Source organism: Leptonychotes weddellii, chromosome 7 (genome assembly GCF_054177405.1).
Source record: "Leptonychotes weddellii isolate Sample4059 chromosome 7, ASM5417740v2, whole genome shotgun sequence".
In the NCBI taxonomy this organism is placed as follows: Eukaryota; Metazoa; Chordata; class Mammalia; order Carnivora; family Phocidae; genus Leptonychotes; species Leptonychotes weddellii.
Window position 1 is genome coordinate 30,844,709 of NC_138375.1, and position 18,624 is coordinate 30,863,332.

An 18,624-nucleotide genomic window follows, 5' to 3' on the forward strand; every position below is an offset into this window, starting at 1 on the left:
ACCACCCATACTTGGAGCCCGAGTACGTGTGGGTTTTTGACTTCAGGAACTGTCAGAGCTTTCTTCCTCCATCCATTTCGAAGTTCTCATCTTTGTAGTTAACGTTATCAACATCAGCAGTGACTCACTTTTAATACCGTGAAGTCTCAGAACACAGTTCAGCCTATTAGCAGTGAAGTGGTCCTTGCAGGGAGCAGCTCTGTAGGGGAGGAGACGTCCTGAGACTGATGGAGCCGTGGGCCATTTCCCAACACTCCTGCCCGTCCTCGCTCGGGTCCCACGGCTGTCTTCCCACCTTCGCAGTGTGGCTGGCATATGGCTTAGGCCCCTGTGCCCCGAGGGTCCACAGAGAAGTAAAGGCCTGGCTCCCTCCCTGTGCCATCTCTGGACATTCATGACTCTATCCTGAGGCCTGGAACGTACCACCCCCAGATATTGTATCATCACCGGGCTATGTACTTACCTCACGGAGTGCAATAAAGTATATGCTGGATAAGTTGATAGCAGCGAAGCTTTGCACTGGGCAGAATCTGTGGGGTCGGTGAGGCTTACACGCAGCTAAGTGACTCACCCCTGCAAAGCAGCTGGTAGGGTGAGTGAGTAGGTTTGTGCCTCAGCTAATTAGTAAATGAAAGGACTGGAACCACCAAAGAAGAACGTGAACCTTGAATGTTAATTCACGCATGCCAGTGACTGACTACACCTCTAGTCTTCCACCGTGGACTCCAACTCTTTGGGCATGAACCAGTCTTGGTATGCACAACGTCTCCCCACCACTTAGGTTCAGTGGCCTAAACTGGGGCTCCTCTTACGGGGTCGACAGGAACGAGGTTGACATGATGGCTATGATGTGTAGCCAGAGCTCCTGTTCACGGACACACTGGGTTTTCTGCCTCTGGTTGGGGGCTCACCCAGGTTTGGCTGTCACAGGAGTCCACCCCAGCTGGGAGCCGCCCCTCCAGCCTCTGCCTGGGTTCCCCCTCCAGGACGTGGGACCCAGCCTCCCTCAACCACCCAGCACCTTTTCCCTAGAAAACCCTCTTGGGAAGAACCTGTGGCCAGTGATTTTGTCCTCACTGTGAATTTAAGTCAAGGAGTTACTTTCCCGGAGTTAATTCTGTTTAAACCTTAACTTTACTCTCTATACGGTAAAGAATGTTGGGCATTTCAGAGCCATCAACGAAGGCATCTTTTAAGGCCTCGCCCCTGCTGCTTACACCCGCCAGCTTACCCAGATCCTGTGCTTCTCACTTGTCGTCAGGCGGTCCCCAGCCGCTACGACCCTCACCTTCCACCCTCCCGTTTGGGCTTTTCCGGCACTTGCCTGGGTGTTTACGTAATGCTGTCAACAGTATCATTCTCAAACCCGAAGAGAAGCGTCCTCGTGATCTGTAGTGAGCAGCGTAAAGGCGGTAATGATGTGTAACATAAACACACTTTGAAATCTGATGCAGTGACCATACAAAGAGCGGATTCTGTGGTGCCCTGGCTGGTGGTTAGTGCACAGACTTCAGGGCCCAGGGGCTTGGAGCCCTTCTTCGGCGTCAGCTGCAAATCAGAGTTTTCTCTGGTCCATATTTCTCAAACCTGTTCAAATGAACCCACAGGATTTCCCCAGATATATCTATCAGGAGTCTCTGTTTCTGTTTATACAACACCTTTCTGACCTTGAGCCTTCGCCTTCACTAATTACAGTATCTTCATTACCTTTTCTTGGCAGGTTTGCAGCTAGAAGAACATAGTGGATCATGTCCCAACCATGAGGAAATGTTTCGGGATGTTGTTAGTAGAATCTCTCACCAACAGGCTGGGCAAAGGGATGGGAGGAGGAGGTGGGCTCAGGGCATAGGAGAAGTGACATTTGCTTTGCGTCCCTCTTTAAATGAGGTTGTAATGACACCTGTGTTTCAAGTTGTGTGACAAAGTCTGGACCGAGCTTGAAATGGGCAATTTAATTGTTTTCAAATGATTGGCAAAGTGACCCCTGCGTACCCTGTGTAATAAAGTGTCATGGATTTAAAACTCACTAAACCTTAACATCCAGAAAGGAAGTTTTGTTCGTCCCTGTATCCCCCCTCCTCCAGCACTCTGACACATAGAGTAGATCTTCATTGATCTGTGGAGTGAATGAATGAATCAGAATGTAAATTCTGATCTGCCGCGTCTCCAGTCACAGCCCGCAGTTGTTACTAGTGCTCTGTTATCTCAGAGGACTGAATTAGGACCCCCTTCCAGTGGGAGGGGTCTGGAAATAGCCGTGTAGCTATGGAAGCTAGAACTAGTGGCCTCAAGAAGCCCCAAGCATCCCTGTGCCCTACCCTCAGCCCTGATTTGTGGGCTTTCTCTGTGGATGGAATGATCTCGTTTTTCTGCTCTATACTTCAGATGCCATCAAGGCCAGAACTGTGCTCTATGCACTGATGCCTAAGAGCCCGATGCCCTTCCTAAGTCTTGCCAACCTTTTTCCAAGTAACTGAACTCTGTACCCCATGCACCAGCCACTGGCTAATATCCTGCATTGAAAGAACCAGTCACCCAGCACCAAACCTCTGATACCACATTCATCTGTGCCCCACCTACCTGATTAAATCACCTCAAATATTGACAGACAGAGAGAGGCATAATGAGACCTGCAGATCCCAAATCCAAGTTTTCTCTGCCCCTTTGGACATTGACCTTCGGATTACAAAAACTCTGATTAGAGATTATATGGAAAGCTGGATCAGGTTTCCCCATTCCTTTCCTTAAATATCATGTCTTTCCAGTTTTCCAGTGAGAACCCATCTTGAAGTACAAAGCCCTCAAAATTAAAAATCAAAGTTATATTGCTAAAATCCTTGGTTTCTTGATCTCTGAATATGAAAAAACTGGTATTTTCTGTATTCTCTGACCTTTTAGTAAAACCTTGCAAATTTGTGGAACCAGAAATCATGTTTAGAGCATTTGACTTATGGACAGCCATGTGCTATGTGTAAGAATTACCAGATTCACATCATTGGATATTTAGTTGGTGATGCTGACCACTCTGTACTTGGGGGAGCCTTGGCCTCCCCAAAAATAAGAGGTCATTTTTTAAGGAAAGGACCATTTTGTGGCTGTGTAACATTTAGGACATATCCTCCCTTCTCCTCTACCCAGCCGTTGACCCAGCTGCTTCCTTGGTTGGAGCAAAAGGCACCATGCTTTTCTTGACAATAGCTGGCGATGGAAGAATGTGTTGTGGTGGGAGCAGGAGAACAGGGAAATGGGCAGGAGTCCGTCCAAGAGCCCTGCTCCACATCAGGGCAGTTTGGCCAGATCTAGCAAGGAGTAGAATGCAGCAGAGTCCCCAGGGGGCCATGCTCCTCTGACAGCCCTGGCTGGGCTTACAAACTGGTGTATGACTGTGCCCAGCTGCCCATGTGAGTCATGCCGGCACCATATTCTCTGGATGTTTGCTCAGAACTTCATAAGCACAGTTGACTAACTCTCCTACCCTTTGCTGTCATATTAAGCCTGACTTCCTGGGAAAGCTCTGATCGAGGAATAGAAGAGCTAGATTAATTTCTGTGCCTACGCTGGCTGTAACCTGTGTGTCAAACTCATGTTTATTATAGCCATTATGGATGTGAAAGGCGAAAGTGTAGCTACTCCCTGTATGCCCTGTCTTGTCTGATTTCCATGGATGGGTGCTAAAAACTTGGATTCCTAGGTCTAAAAAAACTTATGTTAAGGAAAAAATAGACTATGAAGCACTTTCTTTAGCATGAAATGTATCTAGAGTAGAACTCTTCCCTGTTGAATTTAGGGATTTCTCCAACATGTTGGTTGGGAGCGGGTTGCTATGAATCCAAAGTCAGAGCCTCCGGTGTGGGGAAAGTCAACTGATGCCTCAGAGCAGAAGGTAGAAGGAAAAGACCGAAACTCCAGCCTCTCATGAGACCAGCTGCCTATCAGCCCACAGTGGGTATCCAACTGTAGTTAGCTGGTAGGAGCCCAGTTTGATTTGCATTTGATTTGTTTTGGCAAGATGTCCCTCTGGTGCTGTGATCCTGCCTTGGCTATCACTTCCTTGAGGCAGCAGCAATCAGCCCAAAGCTTAGACTGTGAGAGGGTTGAGGGAACCCAGGGAGGAACTCCCTGAGGAGAGGAGAGGTTGATCAGGTGGCCTTGGCTGATACCCAGAGAACCTACGGAGAACCTACAACCTGCAGAACCTACAGAGAACCTGCTTGGGAGAAAAGGTCCATAAGCAAGTCTCTGTACCAATCGTATCAGACTCCTGTTTCTTTCTTCCCTCATCATGAGGAGAGGCAGTCCAGATTAGGGATTTCAGAGTATTGATCTTGAACTTTGTCAGAACTGGGTTTGAAATGCAGTTCTGCCATTTATGAGTAACAATATATGCCTAAAAGAAGCAGTGCAGTTGCACAACAAAGTTTTGGAAGCTAAAGATAATTATAATAATGCCTTCGGAAAACTGTTGAGAAGAGGATTCTAATGTTTAAGGTGTTTTCAACAATAGAACCAATGTAGCATAGACTTCTATTAAATGAGATACTTCTGTATTTATCATTTTTACAATGAATGTTCAGAGTAGAAGTTTGATTAAAAAAAAACCTTAGTGCTCTAGTTCTTGTATTTTTAATAAAATTAAATTTGACCAAGTCAGCAAGTGGGTCTGTAGTGAGTTAACTCTGATGCTGGTAGTGATACCTGGCAAGTCAGTTCAAGTCAATGACACTGAGCATTTGCTGTGTGGCAGACACAGTGTCAGGAGGAGTGAGACCGGGTCCCCTGGCTAGTCACTAGGTGAACTAGGGATGTGGAGACACCAAATTAAAACAAATTCATTGCAATAATTACACAGAAGCATTTTAGTGGCTCCATATTTTAAAGATTTTATTTATTTATTTGAGAGAGAGGGAGAGACAGAGCACAAATGGAGGGAGAAACAGAGGGAGAGGGACAAGCAGACTCCATGCTGAGCATGGAGCCTGACTTGGGGCACCACAGGGTGGGGCTCGATCCCACGACCCTGAGATAATGACCTGAGCCGAAATCAAGGGTCAGACGCTTAACCGACTGAGCCACCCAGGCGCCCCGAGTGGCTTCAGTTTAAGTACCTTATACTTGTTACCTCAGTTACTCTTCACAGCAATGCTAAGAGGAAGTTCCATTATTACCCTTAGGGAAGGACACCAGGAATACTTACATAACTAGTTTACAAAGCTAATGAGGGCAAAAGTGAGAGTCCAGTCAGAGCACGCACTATACTGCCCCTCGTGTACTAGGATTCTCCTGGTGGCTAACTAACTATAATACCTTGGTAGGAATCTCATCTCATTCCTGGAGGCTGCTGGTTTACCTGATCAGCCTATGAAAGAACCATAGTTATATTATGTCAGAAAGACAGGAGGTGATTCCAGGAACTACTTCAGTAAGTCCTTTAGATTCAGGGTCGTTACATTTAATGCAGTACTCGGACTTTCAGTGTTGGACCTCACTATTTCATATATAATATAAATTATTTACATAATATATAATATATATTATTTCTATAATAAATTTATAATTATTTATATAATATACATAATATAAATTATTTCATATATAATATAAATTATATATTTATATATAAATTGATATAACCGCTGATGAGGTATGGGTAATTTTCTCAAAACAAATGGGCATCTCTTCCTGAGGCTAAATCAGTAGCCAAAGTTTATGGGGACAGGAACCGCCTCTTCTCCTTTGGAAAAAACTCTGTGAAAAGTACCTCCTGGGTCACTGAACCCTCTCATGCTGTCCAGTCCTGTTATCCACATGGCTCTCCCCCCATCGTTGTAGAGAGGTACAAGGACTGCTTATGAAATCAACTCTGGGTTTTCTCTTCTGTATTATTCACGGGTGTTCACGTATTCTTTATGAATGCAGAAGCTGTCAAAGTAAAGGGAATCTGTCTCCTCTCTCTACCAACATGTTTCTGGAGTTAGACTACACACAGACACTATTACGCCATATACTTCTGCCTGTTTCTAAATCTACCCTTCCTTACCCAAAGTTTTACCTTTCATAGGATAAACATACCCTATTTTGCAGATAGGACTTATGTTTGCATGAGCATTGTTCTTATGCCATTTTTCTGAAAGGATTTGTCCCTATAAGTCAGTGGTGGTGAAACTGAGCTTATAAGAACAAGAGCCTTCAGTTCACTGGAATTTCTTTTTATGTTGCTTTCTTAGGAGAAAGGGGCAAGGTGTCAGAAAAGAAAAATTGTATCAAGAAACTATTTAAACCAAATTTGGAATGTCTTCTTGGCCATTAGTGATCCTATCTAATGGTGTCATGGGGGAAAAAAGTATCATTAATTAATCAGCAACCTTGGTTATGAATCTAGTTCTATCAGTAATCAGCTTTGTGGTTCTGGGCAAAAGCTCTTAATTTCTCTAAATTCAACTACTTGTCTATTAATAGAACTTTCAGAGAAAAAATATCTAATCTGTCCCTTTCAACTCCAAAATTATGTTTTCTATTATTTCTTAGATATGGATGTGGTACCCCGGAACAGATTCCCTCCTACTAAGCCCTACCTTCAGTCCTTTGTGACAGACCTTCTTCTTCTGGGCTTTTTTTTTTTTAATAAGTGACTAGAGTGCAGACAAGGAAGGCAGGCTCATCACATCTGCAAATGTAAAGCTAAAGATAGCAAATGTGCTGAATGACAGACGTAGGCTTCAGAGTATCTTGACAGCCTACAGTAGGGGACCAAAACTACCAAGATAAAATTTGATAGGGATAAATATAAAGTCCTGTGTCTAGGTTCAAGAAAATTAACTTCATGATTGAAGGATGTGAGATTCCTGGCTTACAGCAAGTCCTTTGTAAAAGACTTGGTTATTTAGTTCATTGCAGATATAGGTAACCTATTCTGACGTAGCTGCCAAAGGAAACTCAGGCTGCTTTATTAGAAATGGAAGGTGTGGGGACACCTGGGTGCCTCAGTCGGTTAAGGGTCTGCCTTCGGCTCAAGTCATGATCCCAGGGTCCTGGGATTGAGTCCCACATCGGACTCCCTGCTCAGTGTGGGGAGTCTGCTTCTCCCTCTACCCTTCCCCCTGCTCGTGATTTCTCACTCTCTCTCAAATAAATAAAAATAATAAAAAATAAAAATTTAGAAAAAGAAATGGAGGATCTAGAACAAGGAAAGCGCCAGTCCTCTGGACTCTGCACTGGCCACAACATATCTAGAAGAGTCTGGTGATTTGCAGACACCAAGATTTAAGAAGGATATTGACAAACCAGGACAAATCAGACTTAATGGTGAAGATGTGAGATCCTGTGAAAGGAACTAGTGATGTTCAGTCTAAGGGTGATGAAGGGGCAATGGCAAGATGTTTGTTTTTAAAATGTATCATCTTGAGGAGGGCTTGAACCAATTCTGTTTTTATTTATTTTATTATTATGTTCAGTTAGCCAACCTACAGTACATCATTAGTTTTTGATGCAGTGTTCAACAGTTCGTTAGTTGCATATAACACCCAGTGCTCATCACAACACGTGCCCTCCTTAATACCCATCACCCGGGGATTATGCTAAGTGAAATAAGTCGACCAATTCTGTTTTTATCACGTGGCAAAGTAATATACCATAAATATAGACTTCGGGAATCAAACATATGCATGTATGAATTTCAGCTCAACCTGTTTCAAGTCTGCAAATCTCAGCAAATTATCTTCTCAGCACTTCCGTTTCTCATCTTAAAATAAAGATAATAATCTTTGCTCATAAAATTATCCATGAGAATTAAACAAGATAGCGTGTTAAGGAGGTGGCATGGTTCCCTCTAAGAGTTAGGTGTTCAGTAAAGCCTAATCTTGTCTTTGTTTACCTTTTCTTCAAAAGAGGAAGAACAGGGACAATTAGGTTGATGTTCCAGAAAGTACTCTATGCCAAGTCTAATTATCCCAAAGTAGGATGAATTAATAGGTCAGAGAGGGCTGGGATTAAGATGTGGGAGTGTGGAGCTAACTTGCCAAGGCACTCTGGTGCCGTATTCTTGTTCAAACACAGACGCTTCATATAATAAATCATTTTGATTTTACACAGTGGGTTTCCAGGTATGATTTCATGTGAATAAATAATTGAGAAAAATAAAAATAGGCAGAAAATCTGAGTAATATGATCCCTAAGATTCCTCTGTTCTCCCTGATCCATGGTCTTCTGCATTGTTGAAATTGATATTTACCAAAACCTGTAGTTTATTGCTGGAGACTGAGTTATTAAAGATCCACATGTGTTACTCTATTACACCTACTAAGTTAGGGAATCTTTATGCAAGTCATAGAAAGATACTCCATTGTGTATTTCTGGCTACCTCTATATTTCTCCATAGTACCATCACTTCCTGCTGACTCCCACGCACTCAGGTATGGTTTTCTCAAAGGCAAAAGGTGGAATTCACTTGCCATTGTAAGAAACAGCTGAACTTATAAATGTTCTGAATTCATTCTTCTTGAAATGCATGGAAGTATCCAGGTACTAACTACACCCAAGTGCTTTTTCTAAAAGAACAGAGCTGGCAAACCAAACATTCCTGGCTCAGCAATTAGGACTCAAACCATGAACTTGCTCTTCCCATGCTTTTTGGCTAGTTGTTTGTATGTTTTGAGGAAGATGACTGAATGCAAGAGGTAGTTTTATGTGGTATACTAAGTAACTTCTTATAGGATATACTTAATCAGAAAAATATTGTTGGACAGGAGTTACACTAGTTTTCAGAGACCGAGGGCCTAGATGAGGGTTTCTCAAACTTGGCCTATTGACATTTTAGGCCAAATGATTTTTTTTGTGGTGGGAGGCATCCAATGCGTCATAGCATGTTTACCAGCATCCTTGACCTCTACCCAGCAGGTGGTAGGAGCTGCATTCCCACCCTCAGCTGTAACAACCACAACGTCTCCAGACATGGCTAAGCATTCCCTGGGGGGTGGGCAAATGGCCCCCCAGTGGAGAACCACTGGTCCAGATCTGGTGATTGTTTGTTGAACAGACAATGCCCAGGATTGTTCTGGGAGTCAGATTACATAAAGCATGTTGAAGTACTTTTTTTTTTTTTTTTGAAGTACTTTTAAAAATAAAATATTTACACGTTTGGTTACAGTACATCTCTTATGTTTTCACTGGCTCATATGTTCATTCATCTAAGGTATTTTGGGGCCAGGTGCTGGAAGCCACCAATAAATGTACCTTGAGAGGCTTTAGGGTTTGCCAAGTAAACAGAGAGGTTAAAGGAAAAAGAGAGGTCATGTGAGACATCCAAAAGGAATGTATGGAGATAATATGCACAAAATATTGTGGGAGTCCCAGGAAAGAAAGGACTGCGTTTGACCCAAACCATAGAAAACCAGCTGGACTATACAGCTGAAGTTCTGTGATAGTAATTACTAATTGACTAATTCTTTTTCATACAATGTCATAAATTTATGCAGTTTTGCCAGAAGTATTTAAGGTGCCGGCTGACAGTCTGTATGTAACACAGATGAAGGTATTATCATTTTTTTAGGGCTACTCTTAAAGTGGTAAGAAACCTTAAATGAGCAACTTAAGAATTGAAGTAGTCACAGACTCCTGCTGTTTTCCCATCTTTTTCTCAACTCATCTTTTTTATCAACTCAACTCAACCCATCTTTTTCTCAACTCATCTTTTTTATCAACCAGTGATAGCAAACTATCAAACAAAAATGATAAAGCCAAAAGCTCCAACCCAGATTTTCCTTCAATAGAGCACAAATGTCAGAAGCACTAGCAAGAAATACCCGCAAGCTCCGTCCTGAGTATATTCTTCAAGTGGACCTTGATCATTTTCGGTCTGTTGACTCAAAAGCAAACATTCTCAGCGTCATGAACACCTGTTTTATCCTCTAAATCTGACATTGTATATTTAGATAGAAATAATTCTGCCTAAATAATCGCCTGCTAGTACCAAGGAGCTAGGGTTGACCACCATAAAAGTACCAGAATTTCCAAACTTATTCCAAGATGTTCTAAATTAAATAGCCGTGGACCAGGGAACTCCGTATGAAAGCTGGTGTGCCTGGTGGAGCCACATTTGCATGAAAGGCTGCAGCATTTTCCCCCTCTCAACCTCTCCTGTGAAAAGTCACCTATTGCACGTTCCAGAGGTCCTCGTGGGTCGGCTAGAACAAGAGTTGTTAGCTGTGGCATAGGCTTCACTAATGGTTATGAGTCACGTTTGTTTTGGAAGATCACCCTTAAAGCCTGTCACTCATGCTTGTTTATGAGGAACGCAACGACTTCAACATCGGCTAACAAATCCCCGTGAATGTGCAGTCACATCTGACTGCTTCCAGCAAATGTGTCCTGTCACTTCTCCCTCCACCGCTTTGAGAATGAGAGGCTGGTGGAGCGAACAGGGAGCCATCCATGAGCATTTATTCAAAGAAGCATGGGAGAGTGTGGTAACTGCAAAGCCAGCTGTTGAAATTAATATAATTGGTGTGAGATTAGATTTCATCGGTCTTAAGACCTGCCTTTTACCACCAGAGAAATCAATCTTCATATCTAAGGTTACACTAATATAGAACATTCCACATACTGAGCTACCTGTCACATGCCTTTAGAATAACCATGCCGTGCTGTTTGTTTAAGCATTACAGGTGAGACAAACACCTGGCGGGTGCATCTTGTGGTACATTCAGAATCCTTGTGAAAACTTGACCGACATTATTTTTTAATCTCAGTGTGGCTATATGTATAAGAAACCAAACACACTGTATAAGCATAACTATATATTGATAGTCCTTACTTAGCAGCTCATGGAAACCAAGTCTGTATTAGGATTTATAAATCAGGAATTTATTGGATATATTCACGTCTTATTTCTGGGTTGAGAGGATTGTCTTCTGCTTCCCTCACCTGAAAAAAACTATACTTTTCATAAAGTTGCCACGAGTTCCTTCAAACAAATATTTTTGAGCATCTACTATGTACCAGGCACGGTTCTAGGTGCTTGGAGTGCCTCCGTGAGTAAGAAAGATAAAAAACTCCTGCTGTCCTGGGGTTTCTCTTTACAGGGTATGTGTGTGTTTGCAGAGAGCATGAGGGTGGGTGAGGCAGATGATAGACTGTAAGAGTAATAGATAATGTCTAGTATGTTAGAAGGGGCTATGGAAAACCACCCCATTTGTTCCTCACTGGGGTTTACCCCAAAGTTGATCTGCAATTTTATATGAATCTCCTAGGTCTTAAATGTTAGAAACCAGTCCAAAATGATTCGACACTTAACTTATCCTCATGGTCTGTCTAGAAGCTGCAGCACCAACCCTCTGGTTATTGGTGGGAAAGCCCAGGCCCAAAGGGTTAAGTAACTTCCCCGAGATTCCAACAGTTACTGGCAGAGTAGGGCCAACATGCAAGATTCCGCTCCATTTTGCATTCCTCCGTAGATTAGACCTAGTTGGTGGAATCTACTCGAAAATCTATTTTGAGGCACTGAAAAGTTGGAAATGTCTTAAAGTGCAGGCAGAGTGGCACCCTCCTGGCAGAGAGGGCAACAGCAGAAAGACTTTGAGAGGTATGAATCAGATTGAGACCAGACTCTTACGAAATCACTGTGCTCTTTCATGGGGCAGGCCGACCACAGAAGTAATGAGCCCTGATTCACGCACCCTCTTTCATCTTTACTGCTCACAGATTATCACTGACTGCTTTCCTTCTGCTTCCTGGAGCTCCAAAAGACACAGTTAGAGATGGTCTGTTGGACTTGCCATCCCAGCTTTCTCTTATTCCTGTCTTGTCTCTGTTTCTCTTCTGCATGTAACTTGGACTTGGCCATCATTCTTAGAGTTCCACTAAATCATCTGATGAAAAGATTGTTTACAAATCCAGGTTAAGAACAGAACCGAAAAGGCACAGCCTGCTATGATGGAGTGGAATGAACTGTAGTCAACAGGCATGGCTTCTAGACTTACCACCGTAAGGCAGCCTTGCTGCAGCTTGGTTTCCCTAACTGTAAATGGGGTTTTTAAATCCTCCTATCTACAGGCTTATTGTGAGGATTCGAGGGTTAAGGGAGAAGGTGTCTATGATAGGACTCTGCAAACCATGAAAGGCGGTCCAGGCTAGAGGTTTCGGTTACTTCTGTCCTTTCTTTCTCTAAGGACAGAGGGATAGACAGGTTTACCATTATTTGGAAGGTTGCCTTAGGCGTATTTGTTGTTAGTGAAATTAGTCTTCTGAGAGTTGGAAGGGACCTCAGACATCCTTAGGGAACCAGTCTTGGCTGCTACTCAGAATAAGCTGGGAAGTTTTTGAAAGATACAGATTCATAAGCTCCCTACCTCGAGCTTCTGAGGCAGAAGATCTGGAGTGATGTGAAATTTGCTTGCATGTTATATGTTTCTGTTTGTTTTAGGAAAATTCGAACATGCGTCTAAAGATTACGGGTTTGGGAAACCTTGCTCCAACTTCCTACTAATGCTGAACTCCTTCTCCTGCCATCCCTGGCTTCACTTAGAAACGGAAAACCACTAATTACGCAGGCTCTCATCTTTTCCACTCAGTTAACTTGTCCCCTTGTACCCCCAGCGCTTGGAACCCCCCCCCCCACAGCTGTTATTGCCAAGCGTCCACATTAATCCACGTTGACATCGCTTCTTTCCACCTGCTGCCCTCTAGTGGAGGTGCTGACAAGCAGCAAAATATTTAAATGGGAGCACCAGCAGTTGAGAAGTCTGAGCGGGTGAGCTCACAGGGGTCAGTGCAGGTCCCCATGGGGTTGTCCACAGACCACAGGTATGAGAGGAATCATTAGGCTAGCCTAAAACTGTTTGGACACTGTTTGCACACATCTTACATTTAGAGCAGAGCTCTATAGTAACCCCACCATCTCTTTATGGGTTTTTTCCCAGGTTTCAGAAATCTACTTGCAAAAGATGATCCTTGGGATGTTTTTGCCTCTTCCTCCCCATTTCTTCTATCATTTACCCAAATTCCACCTCTTGCAAAAGAAGGTAGTTCATCCCTACTTCCCCCATCCTTTGGGTTTTCCAAATCTTGCAATAAATGAAAGTTTTGGTTTTTTTTTTTAATCATTACAGTTTAGAAGCTTCCAGTCACCAGGTGAAAGGCACTGACGTGAACTCAGCATTAACAGTGTAATGGACACTTAGGCGATATGTGTACCTTGTGTCCCTCCGAGATCCTGTGAGGTACCTGAAGTAGCCCTCTTTTACCCAGGAGGTTCTGAGGTCAAGAGAGTTTGAGAAGACTGTGGTATGTCACTCAGCCGGGGGCCAAGCCAGAACTAGAACTCTGGAATGTATGGCCAACTGCTTCCATGCAGGGTGATTGTTTCATCCTCTAGTGAGTAATAAAGAAATAATAACTTTCATGGGAAGTGAAATTAAGTCTCCTGGTACTATATTCATAGTAAAAATCATTCAGGTTTTCTTTAATGAATGTTTAATAATCAGCGTGTCTCTGCATGATCCCCATACCTCATTTGTAGTACTCTTGCATCCAGAATCTTTTAGCAGAGAACTTGACAGGTGAGGAAGTTTGGGTAGGAGGTGAGAACAGCAAATGCAAAGCTGAGACTAGATATCACATGGTAGATGCCATATACTCCTGCAGGCTTTGAGGAAACTAAGTAGTTATCTATATGAACTAGCAGACAGAACTCCTAGGCCAAACACTGATTCACACTGTGTGTGTGTGTGTGTGTGTGTGCATGCACGTATCTCATCCCCCACGGGATCCTTCATGGTTACTTGACCAGCATGAGTTTACCCCTTTTGTGGTGGTGGTTTTTCACTCTTCTTTTATCCTTGATTGTTAATGTCTTGGTAAGTGACTTTTATTAATATAGTTTTTTCTTAAGGAACACAAATAATATAAGATTTCATTTGGCTGGTATTTTTCTTACCATCACAGATGACCATTATTATTGGAATATTGTCGTACAACCTATATAACTTCTTAACTGGAATGTGTACACACCTGTGCATGCATGCATGCACACACACACACACACACACACACACACACACACACACCCCTGAACTGCCTTTTTTCCCTGTAATGATGGAAAATACAGACTCGTGTAGCTAAGAGAATTTTCTTCAAGTCCTAGACCCACGCTGTACCCTGTGTGTGAACAGTGTAGCATGGAAAGAATAGTAATTAGGATATGGATTCCGGTTCCCTGCCCTCCTGCCATTTTTAAACTTTGCTACCTTGGCGAGGTAAATAAACTGTGAGCCTCAGTTGCCCTTGTAAACCCAGGATAACCTGACGTGTGTGGCTCAATTAAACAGTCTTGTGCAACACTGAAACCCATGAATAGTTAAATGAAAACCATGTTAATCAAAATTCAGTAGCTGTCGGTTGGATCGGCTTTTGCATGGGGTTGCATGAAAGCTGCTTGCCTTCCTTTCTGATAGGAACTCCAATGCGATGATTTCCTCAATTCGGTTTTCTCTCTTATGATTTTTCAGGTTCATAAATAAACTATACAGAAGCACTACCCTGGCATAGCATGGTTAACGGAATCCTAGATTAAGCCTTTTATAAAACAAAAATGCGTATGTAAATAATGACATACTGTTTTTCATTTAATTGTGTGTGTGAGAGAGAGAGAGAGAGTTTTCGGGTGTAGGGCACATCTGACTTGATAGCTGAAGGATGAGTTTCAGGCAGTCAGTCATTATCCGACCCTAGTTCTGGAATGTTCCATGCAAGTTCCTGTGCTTCCTTCCTACAGCTCAACACTGGTAAGCTTGCAGGGTGTAAGAACTATAGCCACACACCCTTATACCCCTTTCGCTGCACACTTTTTCAGTTTTTTACTGTTGTCATAGCTTACTTTGAACAAAAATCAAAATTTAAAAAACTTCGTCCCCCAAATTTCGACCATTTGAAGTTTCAGGATTCTGAGGAATAACCATATCTTTATTTTATTGATGAATAAAGTACTAAATAAATGTACAAATGTAATCTTTGTAACAAACTTGGAAGGCGGGAGGGGTGGAGTGAGTAAGGTTGAAAGGCAGAGAACGCCATCTGAGCCTCCAGTGTTAACCTGCCCAGTATCATAGGCATCCGTAGAACATGGAGGCGATAAACCAGAGTGGTTCAGAGAATAGACTGGATCTGAATCCTGTCTCTACCACTTTCACTACTTTGTGCCTCAGTTTCCTCAATATGTAAAAGGGGATAATGGTGCCTAGCATACAGGCTTATTGTGAGGATTAAATGATTTGATCTGTGTGAAGAACTTTCAAGCCTATTTGGCACAAAAATGGTCAATAGATATAAGCTATTATTGGTATAAAACTACAGAAAAAGAGCTCAGAAGTCATTCGGTTTGGTGGGATCTTTTGTTCTTCCTCTGCCTTCCCTGCTCCCACTTTGCTTACCTCCCAAACCACCTCTGCCTCCTATTTCTCTTCCTCACAACTTTAGAATTTTCAGCGAAAATGTTTAGAAGAAGAGAAGAGATGTGTTCTTTGGAGGGCGCCAAGCTTTCTGAGAGCCAAGTATACATGTGTCCAGTAGTAACAGGCTTTATGAATCAGGAAGCTTATTTCTTAAGAAATGGGCTTAACTTTTTAATGGATGGATCTCTTTGTACAGGTAGATGGAAGTTGGCTCAGTCATAGTATAGGACAGTTGAACTCTGGGATCTAAAGGATGAACGTAAAAGGAATGTCATGTACACTTTTAGGTGAGTTCACTATGCAAAGCCCACCTGTCTTCACCAACCTTTTGCATGAAAACATAATGGAAGTCAAAATCTAAGAGCAGCTTGTCCCCTCGGGCCTTCAGTGCCTTTGGCGTGTCTTTCCAGGCTCCCTGCTCTTCACCCCTCCTAACAAGGCCCCACTGACCTCAAAGGGCCCTTCGTGCCAGGCCATGAAGCACATCTGAGCCCGAGGCCTGGGATTACAGCCAAAGCTGAATGAAGGTGCAAAATGTATGGCTAAAAAAAGCCCAAACACATGGCACTGGGTATAGCAGATAAGTTTGTTGGAAAAAATGATTTATAAATAACATGGAAAGAGGAAAAAGGTAGAGAGGCAAAATATTGAGTTGTTATCGAATACTTGAGGTCAGTCTCACCATTTCTAATACTGAACCCCAAGGTGATGCACACTAAAAAAAAAAAAAAAAATGGCCCTTCTGGATAAAATGAACTCTGCCTGGGCTTATTTTTAAGCCCAGTAAGCCAAATTCTTAAGCAGGATTCCTTTTATTTAGAATATATTGAAAAACATATGTAATTTGAAAACAAATAAATATAAAACAAAAGCAGGAAACAAATCCCATGAAGGTGTTATGCTTTTCTGAGAATGGTCTCCAAGGCTGGGATGCCACAGAAATGAGAATATTAGGGATCTTACCAAAGTGTTTTCTCCTCCAAATTACAGCAGGGGATGGATGGACTAAAGACAGAAGGAATGAGGGGAAGCAGAGATCAGTCACTTGGGAAAGTTTTCTTTTTTTTCCCCCTTTCTGTTTTTGGCTTTATTTTATTTTTCCCTTGTCAAACCCAGAAGGGACCTGAATTCTGGGTCCAGAACTCCCAAGACCAGAGGGTCAGGGAAGGCCACTCAGGCTGGAAGCTGTGATCTTATCACCGGTCCAGATCCCTCCTTCTTCCTCCCTGGGAAACTTGTGCAAACACAACTGCCTGGTCTTCCTGTTCAGGGGCAAAGGTTTTGCTCCCTTCTCTCTGTTTTGGGAAAATGAACTTTGGGGGATAGCTTTTGCTGCTGTTTTTTTTTTTTTTTTTAAAGAAACAGAGACTTGACTTGTTCTTACAAACCCCTTCCCAGGACATGGAAACCACAACTAACTAAAGATGATGCGCTTAGACAAGGGCCAGCATGCCTTCCCCTGGAGGTGGACCATATTCCCCATCCACCATTGCCTCTTCTCCCCACCCAAGCCCACCACCATCTCCATCATGCTTTGTGGTTACCTGTCTGCCCCTTACTGTGAGTTATACTCTCCCAGGAAGAGCAACCCCTTGGCTCAGCGCCAGTCTTCCAGGAAGGGTATGAACCTGTCTTTTCTCCTTGCCAGGATTTCTTCTTTGCCAAAGAGGGCTGCGTCAGGGAGACTAAGATGTTCAGTGTTGCAGTGTATATGCTTAAAATAGTAATAATTTTCTGTCTTCTTTGAATCTCGTCTTCAAAATCGAGATGATGCCTTGAGTCAGGATCATATTGATGCAGTGTCCGGGGGTGTCAGGGAGGCTTCTATGATAGCACAAGCCGCCAGCTGGAGGTCAGGAGTGGCACATGGTGATAAGGAGTGCCCTGTCCTAGGGCGCCTGGGTGGCTCAGTCGTTAAGCGTCTGCCTTTGGCTCAGGTCATGATCCCAGGGCCCTGGGATCGAGCCCCACGTCGGGCTCCCTGCTCGGCAGGAAGCCTGCTTCTCCCTCTTCCACTCCCTCTGCTTGTGTTCCCTCTCTTGCTGTCTCTCTCTCTAATAAATAAATAAAATCTTTAAAAAGCAAAAACAAAAAAAAGGAGTGCCCTGTCCTTTTGCAGGAGAATTTCAAATTCAGACTCAGGACTTTTAGATCTTCTCCAAATTAATTTTAGAGAATTTTAGTTCATTTTAGCCCATTAATGGCATCTAATGAGATCTTTTAGATTGGAAATTCTGCTCTTCCTTTTTCCTCCATGACAGCATAACCAATTTTCTTTCATTTATGGATTTGGTAAATCTGTATGCATGCCTTTTTTTCTTTTGGCCTTCTACCAAAGCTTTTATACAAAACCAAATTCAAAACCTCGTAACCTACCCTTAAAGATTGTGCCCCGGGCTGTTCAGGATTCTCTAATTAACTTCTTGGGTCATTTGTTTAACTGTCAGTGAATTCACTTATCTTTATAATTATTCAGGCCACAGTAATATATTCCACTTACAACATATCATGAGAGACTACATCACTGGTCTCACTGAAAATGAGAAACATGAGATGAGCAACACTCCTCTAACAACAATCAGATAAGTCTTCCATGAGAGGAAATGAAGTACATTTCCTATAATGATTTGTTCTTAGTGAATCCATGTTGGTGACCTATTGTTTCCTCTCTAGGTACTCAGAAACCATCTAATAATTCATTCCAGAATGTTGCAGGAGACTGAGATTAAAGGTATAGCTTTAAGAATCAACCTATTAAGCCTATTCAAACATTGTGTTATCTTCTGTTTTTGTCCTCCAAAACTCCTCCCAAATAATCAGGAGTTTATTGGTCCATTTCATGTTCCCAGGATCTGGGATCAAACTCATCTGATCTCAAATGTTTGAAGTCATCGTTGGTTTGAGATTGTGCTTATTGTCCCATTGACTTTAGACTTGGGGGTTTTATTAACTACATTTATTCTGTACTCTTCAGTCTTCATGTTATTACCCTTGACTAAGAAGAAAACTCAGCAGTTTGCGTTTGCTTTCCCTTTCTTCTCAGAGTTGTCATCTTTTCTTGTTGTTTTCATATTATTTTAGCATTTTGTGAGATGAGACAAAATATATCTCAGCTTATAGTTTTAGCATTTAAGTGTAAAAGTTCTGGACTGTGGATTATTACATCATCTTAAAAAATAGTCTA

The 18,624-nt window shown here is 42.6% G+C and overlaps 1 protein-coding gene across 4 annotated transcripts in view; it reads left to right on the top strand.

Moving 5' to 3' along the window:
• Window positions 1-18,624, top strand: part of GHR (growth hormone receptor) — a 233,673-nt gene that overhangs the window by 117,254 nt on the left and 97,795 nt on the right. The window contains exon 1 of one of the 4 annotated variants that reach the window (XM_081826074.1): window positions 18,094-18,171. The exons of the other annotated variants lie outside the window; for them this stretch is intronic. Coding sequence (XP_081682200.1) covers window positions 18,147-18,171 — 25 coding nt within the window. The 5' untranslated portion in view covers window positions 18,094-18,146. Of the gene's footprint in view, window positions 1-18,093; window positions 18,172-18,624 lie in introns of those variants that run through there. 4 annotated transcript variants of the gene reach the window in all.